A 14,535-nucleotide genomic window follows, 5' to 3' on the forward strand; every position below is an offset into this window, starting at 1 on the left:
AGCTAATAATCTATATTTTGATAGTATACAAGTTTTAAGTTTTAAATTCTACAAGGCAATATTTTAAAAAATTCTGAATTTGCACTAGTATGACCCATGTAACATTTTTTCTTAGCATATCATCATCCCTATTTTATCCACCACCCCTCAGAAAAGTATGAAATTAAATGCAAAATACTCTCTATAAAATCGTTATTTAACTAATGAATAGTGGGATTGATCTTCACATAATAATGCCCCCATGGCTGAAAGGGCAAGCATGTGTGACAGGGATTCAAACCAGCAACCCACAGATTGCTAGTCAAGCACCCTACCCACCTGGCCATGTGTAGCATAGTTAGAAAGCCAGAAAAATTTTGAGAGGTAGGTGAATTTGTCTACTTTTTGCATGCTCTTAATCTATATTCTTTGGTGCATTATTTAATTAAATAAAAATTATTAAGTGCATTACTATATATAGTATAAAAAATTAGGGTTAATTCTCATATCTTTAATTTTAACATGAAAATTACTTTCCACATGGACTATTCAAAACAAATACTCAATATATTAATGGAAAAATATCTATTCTATTTTACTGAAAATACTTCACTAAAAAATACGATTTTTTGTATGTGAAAGACTGCCAAATGTTGTGAAGATATACACACTATATTGAAAGTTAGAACTATTAAATCTATAAAAACTTTAATCAAGTACAAAGAGGTCACGTGGTTGGTCAAATTGACCAAGCCTGTGTTGAGAAAGTTAAACTCACCTGATTGGAATGGGCCCACGAAAGGAAATCCGACATCTAAAAGCAGAGGATCTTGGAATAGCTACCCCCTTGACAGTTGATGTGTGACCCAACTGTGAAATTGTCCAGAGGATCATGAATAAATGATCCACAAGAAGGGACAGGAAATGGAAGCATATCCAATGGACAGCAAGCAATTCAAAGCACTGATATGTAGCAAATGTTCCTCCAAGGACCAAGAGCCTGAAGTCAGACAGTTATTGAAAGGTGCTCCCCATCCAAAGAATAAGAGGCATCTTTGAAAAGGGTTTCTAGAGAATCTATAGTCCCCCAAAAAGATAGAACCTCTCATGCAGGATGTGAAGGTGAGGCACAAATTTTGGGTGTCAGATGCTCGAGGTCCCATAAGTAAATGAGAGAAGGTTGGGCAAAAATAAGGTGAGAGTTGAAGAAAATCCCCAAATGGATGAGATACTGGGTCAGGGTGAGGAAGGACTTGGAAATCTTAGCAGGTTTGTGAAAATGAAGAGAAGTGTGATCAGAGAATTCCACCTGGGAATGGAAGAAAAGTTGTCCATACAGAAATGGAATCTCAGACTAAGACCATGAAGATGTTGAGCAAAGGCCCACATGATGCAACTGAAAAAATAAGGGGCTGATGATATTCCAAATGGAAGACTACAGAACTGGAAAATGTGATCCCCCTGCATGAATCAAGTTGTGAAGAAAAGTGTCCGACACATCGACTTTGATCATCCACAGGCTGGATTGGAAATATCAACGCAGAGAGAAAACATTCTCCATCCAAAAATGTGGGATGACCAAGAGACTATTGAGAGAGGAAAGGTCGATAATTTGGAATCATTTCCCAGTCTATTTGGGGACAATATAGAGGTGGGAGAGAGGTTATGAGTTCTCTCGATGGCTTATTTCTTCAACAATTCTGACATCACTCCCTCCAGATGTTGAAGGTAAGTAGGATTAGATGGATGGTGAAGGCAACAGGTTGAGATAGAAGAGAAAGACCATGGGAAAGAACCAAACAACCCATCTGTTGGCTGAGAAATGTATCCATAGGTCTGCAAACCAGGATAGATGGGTCCTAAACTGACCAGATGATCATCAGCAATTATGCCAGTGTGTGGATTGAAGTGGAATAGGAAGAAGTGGAAAGTCTGAACAGAATGTGGAGCAGGAGAAGGACAAGGGTGAGGAATAGAAGTGGAAGGGCGAGGCTGGGACAAATGGAAAATAAGGAGGTACAGGAAGGTTGGTGATGGGCAGCTTCAAGCTGTGATTCAAGGGAATCAGGGACACCATCAGAAACCTCAAAATGAAGGAAAGGGGTAAAATGAACATCCTGAAGAAAGGAGGGAGACAGACTTGTGAAAGTAGGGTATCCCTTCCCAAAAGGTCCCAACAACAAAGGTACCAAGTGAAAAGAGAAAAACAGAAGACGTGGAATGGACAGTGTAGAGAAAAGAAGTACTCTACATGTTCCAGAAAAGTCATCTGGGAAATGGTGAAGGCGTTCTGTTATGGTGTAAAAAGATAAGAGGTACCTAAGAAGGGTAATGAGAAAGGCTCAAAGGCAGGAATATTCTGCACTAGATAGAGAATCAGCCAATAAGGCCAAGTAAAGAAAAATACATGTTTAGTGTCTCTGCCCAACAAAGAAGACTTCTGAATAAAAAATGAGATGATACAGTTGATTCACTTTGCCCTTTTTCTTTATTCGTCATAAATTCTGTATAATTTGTATTAAAAAATTAAACAAAGAAGACTTTTGTTTGACATGGACCTATTGAAAACAGGTAATAATCATGAAAAAAAAGGGTCCAAACTTTCTTTCAAAGAGGTCATTTAAATGGAAAAAAAGGATCTCTCCTCCTTTTTCTTGAAAACTCTTGGATGCTAAACATGTTTTGTTTTTTCATTGGCCTAATGAATCCACCCCCATACAAGCAAGAGTGACTCCAAAGATTGTGCATCAAGGAATGAGAAGGTTAAGTGACCATATGCAAGAACATAAGAATCAGTCAGGTAATGGGGACAAGAAATAAGGTTGCAAGAACAAAGTTGCTATAGAAATGAGTGAGCAAGTACAGCTATATCTGGGGAGGGAAGAAAACAATGAAATTGCAATGATAAGGGTTATGTAATAGAGAACAGGAAGAGTCAAAGGATGTGGGAGTGAGAGAAAGAACTGTACATACCCTAGTAATGAGGTTTTGGAAATCCAAGGAAGACTGAGAACAATTTCCAGTAGGTAAAGGCATTCCCAAAGCAAACCCAGAAGGTGGAAAAAGGTGCTCAAATTCGTCCTTCTCAACTTCAGGCTCAAAAGAAGGGGAAGGGATAGAAGCAGGGGGTCCTGGCTGCATAATGGACATCACCACACAATGGACAATGGCTATCATGTCTTCCACAGGTAAAGAACTTTCCACTGAATTGTTGGTGATTTGTTCACTCACACCAGCAGAAGAAGAACTCACATTAAATCATGAATTCATATTGAGTACATTTAAACTCAATCAAATGAAATTTGAAAATGAAACAAAAGTCACAAATCTCAGCAAACACAAAATACGCCAGTGCACAACAGTGCTGACGAAAAGAATGAAGATTCATGAGCAAGAATGTGAAGGGAGTCATTGTGCATCGAGGTGTGTCAAACTCCTATTGGTGAAGGGTTCTGTTTCATGATGATGTCATTATGCACTAACACAAATTCATGTGGTTTCACATGAGATTAGGTGGGAGTGTTCACAAGACTGGTGGCTTGCAAAGGTCTATGGCAAGAATTCAAGAAAAAAGAAGCTATTCTGTGTGAAGAGGTGAGTATTTATTTCAGAAACAAAAGTTGTCAATAAATACACATCAAGATAATAACTTTCACATTGTAATAATTTAAGTAAATAGAAGCTTAACAATCCACTGCAGAACCTTAGTTTACTTATCTGGCTGATTTTGGTGTCATGACTACATTAGATATTACAAAAGTTCTAATTTGAACTAAAACACTAATAACAGTAATTAATAATTCTTTGTTAAATAGTTTCAAGGATCTAGACCACATCATGTTAAAAAGAAGTTCCACTAATGCATTATTTTGAAAGTTACAGATATATAAAGCTTATTAAATTATAGATTTGTTTAGACATGACTTGACATACCCTGGTGCATTAAGCTTTTGTCCATTATGTATCCTATATGAACATTTCAAATCCTTTGGTAGTTTTATACATACATTTTCTTCTATGTCTCTTACCTCTTGTTCAGTGATTCCATCTAATTTCAAAAGAAAAAACAACAATAATTTGGAACATAAAACTTAAACAAAACTTACAAACCAAATTGTGCACCCACGATTAATAAAGGTTATATTAAATAATAAACGTCTTTTCCAAAACAACTGTAGATGTTTGTGAGATCTACTGCACCTAAGACTCCAAAACCCTGACAGTACACTTCACAATGACAAAGTACCATATTTTTGAAACTAAATTCATTTAACAGTGAGTAATAAAAATTCACCAATTAACAAAATATTTTAAATGAATTATACCATTATCATGTCTTCCACAGGTGAAGAACTTCCCAATGAACAGTTGGTAATTTGTTCACTCACACCCAAGACAAATAGTTTTAATGGCCCACATAATTTGTATATCAGCCCATTCACAAGGCTAAATGCAAGCTTTTTTTGTGTACTTTTTATTGATTAGTTAGGTTGTCAGATAAGTCATTCTGGAATAAGGGTCTAGAAATTGAGTTTGTGGTCTATTACTGGCAACTTTTTTTGACATACATTCTTGATAGAGGAAAACACTTTTACCAGACACTAAGAAGAGGGGTAGGATTAAGTGTGGTACAGACACCATAAAAGTAGGCCTAAGTCACATTTGTCTTTTCTTTTGAAACTGTAATTATACAACTTTTCTGAATGTGATTTTAATCTAATATTTTCATTTATCACTGATCACATATATGTTCTAAAACATTTAGTTTTGTAACCTTACTTTTTTACTATCTTATGCAGACTGTGATATTGGATGTCACTGTGAAAAGTGGCCTAGGCCCATTCTTCAAATGGTAAGTACTTTTCCTTAGAAGTATAGCCAGTTGAGTTTCATCTGGTATGGAAGAACTCTCAGCAGTTAGACAGCTTCCTCCTGCAAAGAAAGCTAGGGATCCAACAAACTGGACAAAATGTGTGTTTTGGCAGGGTAAAAGAAAAGGCAGTTAAAATGTATGAAGCAGTACTGCTGAAGGTATCAGCAGAGTAAGGGTAGCCACAGACATCCAAAGTAATGATAATTTGACAAAATGTCTCCTACCAAATCTTGATAATTAACCTATTTCAGTACAGAATTAATTTCACTGGCAAGAGAGATCATCAGCAAGATGTTTTTATCAATAATGACTATGAGCATCATCATGTTACCTCAAAACCTTGGAAATAGAAAACAATGAAAATGCAACATAAAACAGTTCCTCAATATATGGTTTGATGAATGGGAACTATTTGTTTTTGGAAATTGTATTTTAATTCCATATTCTTACATTAATATTACATATGAATATGTCAAGTAGACTTGTGAAGGTAATATACTGAAGTATTTCTGATTAACATTAAGTAAATTGTTTGTTGATACTTCATGGCACATTTTATACAGTGAAAGAATGTATCCACACAGAATAAATTGAATTTACTCACATTCTAAATAACTACATGGGGTTATGAAGTCCAGTGAAAGAATTCTGCATAATATTGCATTGTCTACACATATCCTATTACCCAAATCACAAATAACAACCTTTTTTTTTAAACCAAAGTATAATAAAGACTCACAGTGGAAAAATATGATAATGGTAGTGTTTAATTTACAATCAATGCAGCACCATATTTATACTGTATATTTTACAGTCAAAATAGATGGACAACAACAGAAATCAAAAGAAGGAAGAACATGCCATTATAAACTTTATCCCAAAAGTTACTAAAAGTACAAAACTGAAACAGTTAAACTCAACACAGCAAGGAAGACTAAGGAAAAATGAACAAATAGAAGCCAGGGCCTAAGTTTACAAATTTATCAAAACCAAATAATAAAACACTACATGTTTTCTTGTAGGTTTTTCATTTTTTATACAATATATGTATATATTTATGTACGTTTATTTATTTTCAGATAATTAATGAAGTGAACAGAATTTATCTTAATGAAGAAAAGCAAAAACAGTCCATTATTCTATCTTCATTTGTGTTTTTAACACAGTACAACCTAGATTCAAAGGAATAACTTTCCAGGGAAAAATGCTCTTGCAAAATGGATTGCTAGGGCTGGCTTGCCATCAAGAGCAGTTGAAGGAGAAGATTTCAGAAATTATTGCCAAGTTATTGACAAAAAATTTGTGGTACAAAGATATGCAGAATTGAAGATAAGTTATATAACAAGGAAAAAAAGCATGTGAAAAGAGCAGCACCTGATGCTCATCAAGTTTGATATATCGACAAAAAGGCATATGACAGCTTCATTCCAAGTAGTCAGTGCTTGTTTTTATGCACAAATGACAATGAATTCAAACATTCCATGCTTTTTCTCATTCAGATTGTCCATTCTCATACTGCAATAAAAGAACATCTTAATAACTGTTTGGTTTCATGGGAGAACCCACAGGAGAAAATTTTAAGTATTTTTACAGACAACGGTAGTAACATGGTAGTAGCTTTGAGATCTCTAATTGAGGAACATACAGATAGTTTAAGTGAAGATAAAAATTAGTATCTGGCAAAGGATGATCCCAAAGCTAGACATTATTGTTCAGTATATTATCATTTTATTTCAACAGATTTTCAAATGTTCATGAAATCTATACTGTAAGACATAAACTCATGAAACTTCAGAGTTATAAAGGCAAATAGGAGGCTATGCCACAGAGAAAATGAAGACCATGGGTCACATGGTTTGGCATCTGCATTAAATTTTTTTAAAAAAGGAACTTTTCTACAAAAATTTTTGTATGAAACAATCATAGAGTTCCAGAACTTGCTAACATAACTGTCTTTTTCTTAAGATTCAAATTTGTGTACAGGAGCCTCATTACTTTCGTGAAGACAATTTACGATTAAGTAATAGATCCTGATGTGTTAATATGTCATTCAAGTTAGATATAGCTTGCATCACATAAATGCTTTAACATAAAAGGTTATTTAAGCATTGAACATGGAAGTTTACAAAACCGAATGGGACAGTCATGAAAAGCCACGAAAGAGATGGCTTGGGTCTGATCATCCAGTTATCAGAAAATTCTTCAAGAGTTGCCTTTCTACAACATAAATCCAAACCATTTTTGTAATGAAGAAAGGTAACTGTGAATATAAAAAGGGTGCTTCTATTGTTCCTTGGTGATAAGTATAACTTTGAATATCAAAAGGGCACTTCTATTGTTCCTTAGTGATTTCTATCTGTAATACATTATTTTGCTTTGTTTTTCCCATCACCTACTACTGCTACTGTGTAGTTAACATATATTTTATTGAATTCTTCCCTCAAAGTATAGTGCTTAATTTACAGGCAAATCGTTTATACATTGTTTACTGTGGCATATCCATGCAACATCTTAGCTGTGATGAACAAATTACTACTGAAATATGTAGAACAGAAAAGAGGAAAGATGAAAGTAAATTTGTTTCTTGAATGAGATTTGTTGATACGTGCAAGTTAGGCCTAGCTAAAGATATAAGTGCAAGCTGTTATTACAGTGTATAAGTACACCCTGATCTAGTCCTGCATTGTTCCAAACTGTAGCTTATACCTTATATCTATTTATTGTGGTGATATATTAAACTTATTATATATTTAATGTTAATATTATATCATTTATTTACTTTAGTGCAAGACATTCCATAATACTCTTATTTTAAGAAAAAACACAGCTTATTTTGATGGGTAGCAGCTTTATTTTACCACAATGAATAGAAATGAAAATGAATTATTTTGTTTTAGTATGCAAGTAGTACCAGTATACTTGAAAACGTAGTAATAATATAAAATTTGAAGTAGATAATTTTGCAAGATTTTACTCACTTCACACTTGAGAATACTATTATAACACCAAAGTCAATCCAAACTGTCCAAATTATCATATATATAAATATATGTGTGAATAATTCTACTTAAAAAAAAAAAAGACAGCATTGAATCTACCCTTTACTTAGACTAAATTTCTTTTCTAAGTCCCCTTTTCTTTAATTTTGACATGCAATGACCGAACTTCAAAAATATGCAATATCTAACTAGTTATACGAGTATCTTTCTGGCATCCACCAAATATGATGAAGATATGGGATTTAATTTGTGAATCAAGTTTCAAACAACAGTTGCCAGAACTGGACCAAGAATTGGAAAAATTGGACTTGGGTTCTGGACTATAAGCAGAAGTTATGATTATAAAATCAATTTTCTGGCATGTCCAAGCAAAAGAGTTACTTACAATTGTATATACCGAGTTTTTTTGTTAACAAATCAACAAAGTAAAATTCTTAACTGAAATATTTCCCTCTATACCTTTTGTTTAACTTTTGAGCTTCTTTTGAAGTGTTTAAATATTTGGTTGCCGAAACATTTATACTAGAAAGTAAAAATGCATTATTCAAAATGCTAAGAAATGTCACAGTGCTAAAGCTGTACATTTTCTGGTGAAACCTATTACAAAGTTGCTGACATACTGTGTGAAACAGAAAATGTTCATAAATGTGACATATCATTTGACTAAAAGAACTAAGTTTAATCATGTATGGCTCTGAAAACCAAAAAACTCATTTGAAAACAATGCAAACTATTACTAGTTTACTTGTAGATTTGAACAATGAGCTTGTTTTTTTTTGTTTTTCTAAGAGCTGATTTCTTTCCTTTAGGTACTGTAAACTGTTCAGAACGTGAAATATTAAGTACACAGATAGCATTAATCTCCCTTCAGGTGAAGTAATAAACTAAAATGTGTGGGTTAACAATTAATATAAATGTGTATATATCGATGAAAAATCTACTTAAAAGGACAATTGTATCAATGTAAATTCAAGATTTGATTATAAACATTTTTGTGAGTAAAAGTTACAGAATAAGAACTTGAAACAAGCCTTACCTCCTTTAAGCAAAATATCATAAAAAAATATAAATTTAGTGTTTTTTTTGTTAAACTCTTGAATTTTTGAAAGTCTATAGACAGTTTCCTACTAAAACATTGGGTGGTTATGCATTTTACAATGCACAATGGATAAAGAGCTTATAAAAACAATAGAGCCTTTTATCATTATCACATTTCTAATTTTTTCATGTTTAAATTAACAAAAACATCAGTTTATATACATAGGTACAATGAATTTTTCTAAAATAACTTGTGAATAATTCATTATCAATTGTGAATTTTCTTATATTTACAAGATGTTAGTTTGAATGTTATTAATTTATAATGCCTAAGAATAGTTGGAGTAACACCTTTATATTTTGAGTACTTACCTTTGACTGAAGAATAGATTGTAGGGCAATTCACAACCATAAAGTTCATTATTTTGTCCCAGGCACCTTTTATTGTACAATAACAATAAATATAACATCCCCATTCTTGATACCAGTGGCAAAATTGGTTTTTCCAGCTCATGCCAGGTGTACATCTTAAAAACAAGTCAAAAAACAATAACTTTATGAAAAATAAATATCCAACTGGTTTATTGTCACAACCTGAAAGATGGAATATAATTTATTGAATGACACTTATTAAAACCTACAACTTGTTCTATGAAACTAATCAAAACATAATTGACTTGCTTTATACAATTTTAAGGAAATACTTGTATTTAAAACGTACTGTAATTTACAAATATTCTCAAAAAAGGAAATTTATTTCCTCTAATTTAAGTTTAGTTTGATTAAACAGCTATTAACACCACCAAAAAAGTTTCAATTTACTCAACATCTAGCCTTCACAGGTTCTTCAGGTACAACCACTTACTCCAAATCAGTTTACACTCAATATTGTCATAAACTGAGTTAAAACACTTTTCAGTGTACATAACAAGCAAATTTGAAAGGGAATAAGGATTAATACAATTATTAAATTTTATTTAGTTAAAAACATGCATAGAACCTTCCAGTCTGTTTATATACATTACTATTCCTCAATAAATATTTACTCATTTACATAACTATTAAAACTAGATGTACTTCCACAGGGAACCTAAAAGTGTTCTGTTTCAAGAGTAAATAAAACCAAAATTAAAAGCAACAAATATTTTTATTTCTTGCTTTTAAACTTCATATGTCATGCTGTGTTGTAGCCTACAGGGTGCATAATTCCCGTGATTCATGGCATGTGCATGTTTTACTGATGTCATGATAGCACAAGTTTCAAAATTAAGCATCCCTTATAGAATGTCATTTTAGTTTCTACTGACTGACTGACAGACAACACACTACTGTATAGTGGTGCGAGTTATTAAAACAGATAAACCTCCAGGTGGCCTTAATCCTGATTTCAGAGAAACAACAATGGATGTAAAAAATACTGAAGACATCAACAATTTTACAAATAACCAACACAAATTAGTTGGAGCTATTATAGTGTGCAGCCTACAAAGATATTTACACTATAGCATGCAGTCTACACAGATACTATCATCATCATCATCACCCTTTTAACTTTTGTTTATTTGCAATTGGCACCATTTATTATAAGTAATGCTTTTAAACTAATAAAGTACAAAATACCCTTACATAATGGTTTGGGGGCAAATGTATTCGGAATGAAATATATTCCAAATTATAACCTAACTTTAAGGTACTCTTTTGTAACACACACACACACCTTAACATATTATTATTATTTGCTGAACGTAAACGTGGATAGATATAAATTATTTAACAAGATATTATGTTTAAGTGAATCATTAAAATGATGATGATGAGAGTATCTGTGTATACCACACGCTAGAGTGTAAATATCTTTGTAGATCGCATGCTATAGTAGCACTAATTATTTTTGGAAAAGAGCAATAATTTATAAAATTTCAGAACTCTGCAGCATTTTTTGTCATTCAATCAGTTTATGTACATACAAAATTGGAACCAATATTTTGATTTTCATTCTATTTACCTTAATTACATATATAAAGAATTTACAGTATATTTGTATTGTATATTGATAGGTTAACAAAAATTGTACTTCTACTGACTAATATCTGTAAACTAGTAATTTGAAACATTTTTGCATTGATCTATATTAATCCTATATATGGGCAGGACATACATATATATATATATATATGGAACTGCTCTCAGTTGCATATAGCATATGTATATATACATGTCATGCTAATTTTCTTTGCTACAACTCCATGGTTAAGTCAGTTATATATTTATCAAGCTGTTTCTGACTATACTATTGCTTTTTCTTTATATATACCTTCTGAAGAAGAGTTTTCCAAAGAAGAAAGTTTGATTTACAATACAGCTGAAATACAAGCAATAAACAATCACTTACTGAGTAAGTAGCCAGTACTTCTTGCATAATGGTTTCCATAGACAATTGTGACTGGACAAATCATGAAACTTCTTGTTAAGTTTACTACAGCTGAAAAATGTCAATTAATTAAAACAAAATCAACATAAATTGAATATATGGTGATCAGTGACTATAACTTATATAATCAGAAAGCTCCTGAGGAATAATTACTGGAGGAGTAGGTCTGATAGGCAACATTTTAACTTGCTGAGTGACTTTTGAACTTTAAATCTTGTTTTGATATACTGGAATTGATATGGCATCATTTTCAAACACAAGTTGATATTTAGCAAAAAAGACATGGAATTTTACCAAGAATTGTTCATGTGGAAATTTGTATCAGTTCACATAAAAATACATTATTACGTCAAAATGCCAAAATCAGTACTTATTACAGTACAAACATAAAACAAAAAGAATATGAGAAGGATAAGATAACAGTTAGCAATAAATGTACTCTGATGACCCAATAAAATCTTACCATCTTTCCTATTCAAAACCTAGTAAAAATGGTATTTTCTAATGAACAAAATCATATGTTTTTTTATCAACATGAAGCTACTAGAATTGAAACTAAGAACAATTAACATAAATCACTTCATCATGAACCATGATAGTAGTTCATAATAGGGATTGCATGGAATTGCACAAAACCCTAATAGAACATTTGGGCAAAAAGCACCTTAAACAGTAAAAATTCAGTTAAAACAACACTTAAAACCTTTACTATTGACTGCTAAAACTATACACATATAACAATGCATAAAAAAGCATGCATGTTAGACTTGCATGAAAAAGAAAATCTGTTCAAAACAGCTCATTTGTAATTCTTATTTTTAATATTCTCTTGTCAGCCTACAACAAAAGGATATTGCACCCAAACCTTTTGTAAAATCCTAAATAAAGTACTGCAAAGGTTGTAGGGGTATTAAAAAGTCAATTTGTTTCTTCTATATTTTACATAACCAAAAAAACAACATAATTCTAATGTAAATGATGTTATCATTACCCCTTGAAGTTATCTTTCTTTCATATTTCTGGTGTGCCTTTAAGAAGCTAAAGTACAGGGTGAAGTGAAACAGGAATTACCACCCACTAATAGAACATTAGATGACTGTAGCATGCACATATTCAATGCTTTATACACCATACAATTGGTGTCTTTAGGGAACTAACCCCTATATTATATATGAAGTGAAGGAGTAAAAAAAAATCAATACACAATATTAAATTTTATTACACACATTCATAGAATTATTACTTTAAAAGACATGAAGGTTTATTTAAAGCCTTGTTTTAGATGTGTGTTTTATTGAAAATGCTGCTTTTCTACTGGTAAAATTTTATATGTGCTTAGTGTCTATGTATATATTTGGCCATTGCTATGCATTAGATATAGAGTATAAACTATACATGCTCACTATATTCTCAAACAAATCTCCAGCTGCAGTTTAACATTTTACCCCTCAAACTAATGCAATCAAATAGTCAAAAACTACAATAAATCATCATGAACTGTATAAGCTAGCTACTAGCCATGTTTATTATTATTACAATGTATAACGTTAGTTACCATATCAAGTAATAGTTGAGCATAAAAAAATGCCAGCAAACAAGGTAAATAAAAAAATTAGGAATTTAAAAGCCTGCAAACAAGGCTGGAGATACTGTAGACATTATTTACTCAAACTATTTTGACTCCATCAGATGCAATTCTAGGTAACACTAACAGCATGGAGACAAAACAGGGGTTTGTAATTTGAGTAAATAGTCTACAGTATCTCCAGCCTTGTTTCCTTACTTTTTATGATCCCTATTTGCAGGTTTTTAAATTTCCAATTCTTTATTTATTTTTTTATGCTTATAAATCGTTGTTTGCCAATTCGTTATTATATTAACATAATTTGCTTCTAAGTTCCATACTCAAGTTCATGAAAATTAAAAATAATAAAATTGCAGACCGAATATCAGGATAACTACATTTTTTACAAGCTGATACTAATACACTGTCAAATCGTAAACAAAAGTATACCTCGCCAAATAGATGGGTTAAATTAAAATTAAAACTACAAGTTCACGCTTACACAGTTACAACAAACACAGTGCGAGTGAACTGAATGAACATTTTTATGTCTTTAAATTTAAATGCTAGCTAATAATTAATATTTTATAAGTATCATAGTTAAGTCTAGGCCGCTTTATACTACAGATATGAAAAACTTATTTTCTATTTATACATCCTACCAAATGAGATCTTTATAATCCAAAAACGCAAAAATATTCAGAAGTAACTCAGGAGGTAAATTAATCACATCAGCTGCTCCTTCTGCCATAGTTTCAGTAATATGTGCCATCTATTGGTGTTTCTATTCAAAAAGCAACCAAAAAATACACTTTATCATATTGTTTGGTGAATAATTAAAAGACGTTGCAGCTAATACTATTAGAAAATAGAAAAATAATTACATGGGTTATGGGAACATTTTAACACGCAATTAATAGCTTTGGTGATCAATTCATTAATATCCAACAGGTAAACAATAAGCACCGTATAAACAGGAACTGATGAGGTCCTCAATGTCATAACAAGTTTAGCGCGGTTTGTACGCCTGTACAAAGTGCCAACTCGTAAGTGGCATAAGTTTGCATCATTGAAGGCAAGGATAGGTTAGATTTTTTTAAGGAAGGGACTAATACTCAGATAGTCCCTGGTCAGCTCCTGTCTTTTTCAACTATCCCTTCCTTGATTAGACCATCCATGACCTTCTCTATCTCTTGTCGTTGCTGTGTGAACTTCAGGGCTCTTAACAGCATAACCGAAAAAGACTCATACCCACTGCCAAGAATTGATGATACTCTTTATGCCCTAAGTGGACCCAGGTGGTTTTCAACTCTGGACTTAAAGTCAGGTTTCCATCATGTAAAAATGGTTGAAGCAGATAGACCCAAGACAGCATTTAGCTGTGGCCAAGGTCTTTGGCAATACCGAGTGATGCCATTCGGGCTCAGTAATGCTCCAGCAACATTTGAGAGGCTGATGGAACGAGTATTGGAAGGCCTACAATGGAGGATATCCCTAGTGTACCTGGACGATGTCATCGTATTTGCAACAACTTTTGACGAGGAAATGTCCCAGCTCCTGTCGTATTAGTCAAGAAGAAGGATGGGACCCAGACCAGGGACTATCTGATTTTTCAACAAGGAAGGGATAGAATTAGACCATCCATGACCTT

At 32.6% G+C, this 14,535-nt stretch overlaps 1 protein-coding gene across 1 annotated transcript in view; it reads right to left on the reverse strand.

The window, feature by feature from the left end:
• LOC106475695 (F-box only protein 3-like) overlaps nt 1-13,638 on the reverse strand; it is a 52,321-nt gene extending 38,683 nt beyond the window's left edge. The window contains exons 1-4 of the mRNA XM_013936376.2: nt 13,547-13,638; nt 11,282-11,371; nt 9,262-9,416; nt 3,913-4,027 (exon numbers count right to left, since the gene is read on the reverse strand). Coding sequence (XP_013791830.1) covers nt 3,913-4,027; nt 9,262-9,416; nt 11,282-11,371; nt 13,547-13,635 — 449 coding nt within the window. The 5' untranslated portion in view covers nt 13,636-13,638. The remainder of the gene's footprint in view (nt 1-3,912; nt 4,028-9,261; nt 9,417-11,281; nt 11,372-13,546) is intronic.
• Between the last annotated feature and the right edge of the window lie 897 nt (nt 13,639-14,535).

The sequence above is a fragment of the Limulus polyphemus genome, unplaced genomic scaffold, assembly GCF_000517525.1.
Source record: "Limulus polyphemus unplaced genomic scaffold, Limulus_polyphemus-2.1.2 Scaffold149, whole genome shotgun sequence".
NCBI classification, from domain to species: Eukaryota; Metazoa; Arthropoda; class Merostomata; order Xiphosura; family Limulidae; genus Limulus; species Limulus polyphemus.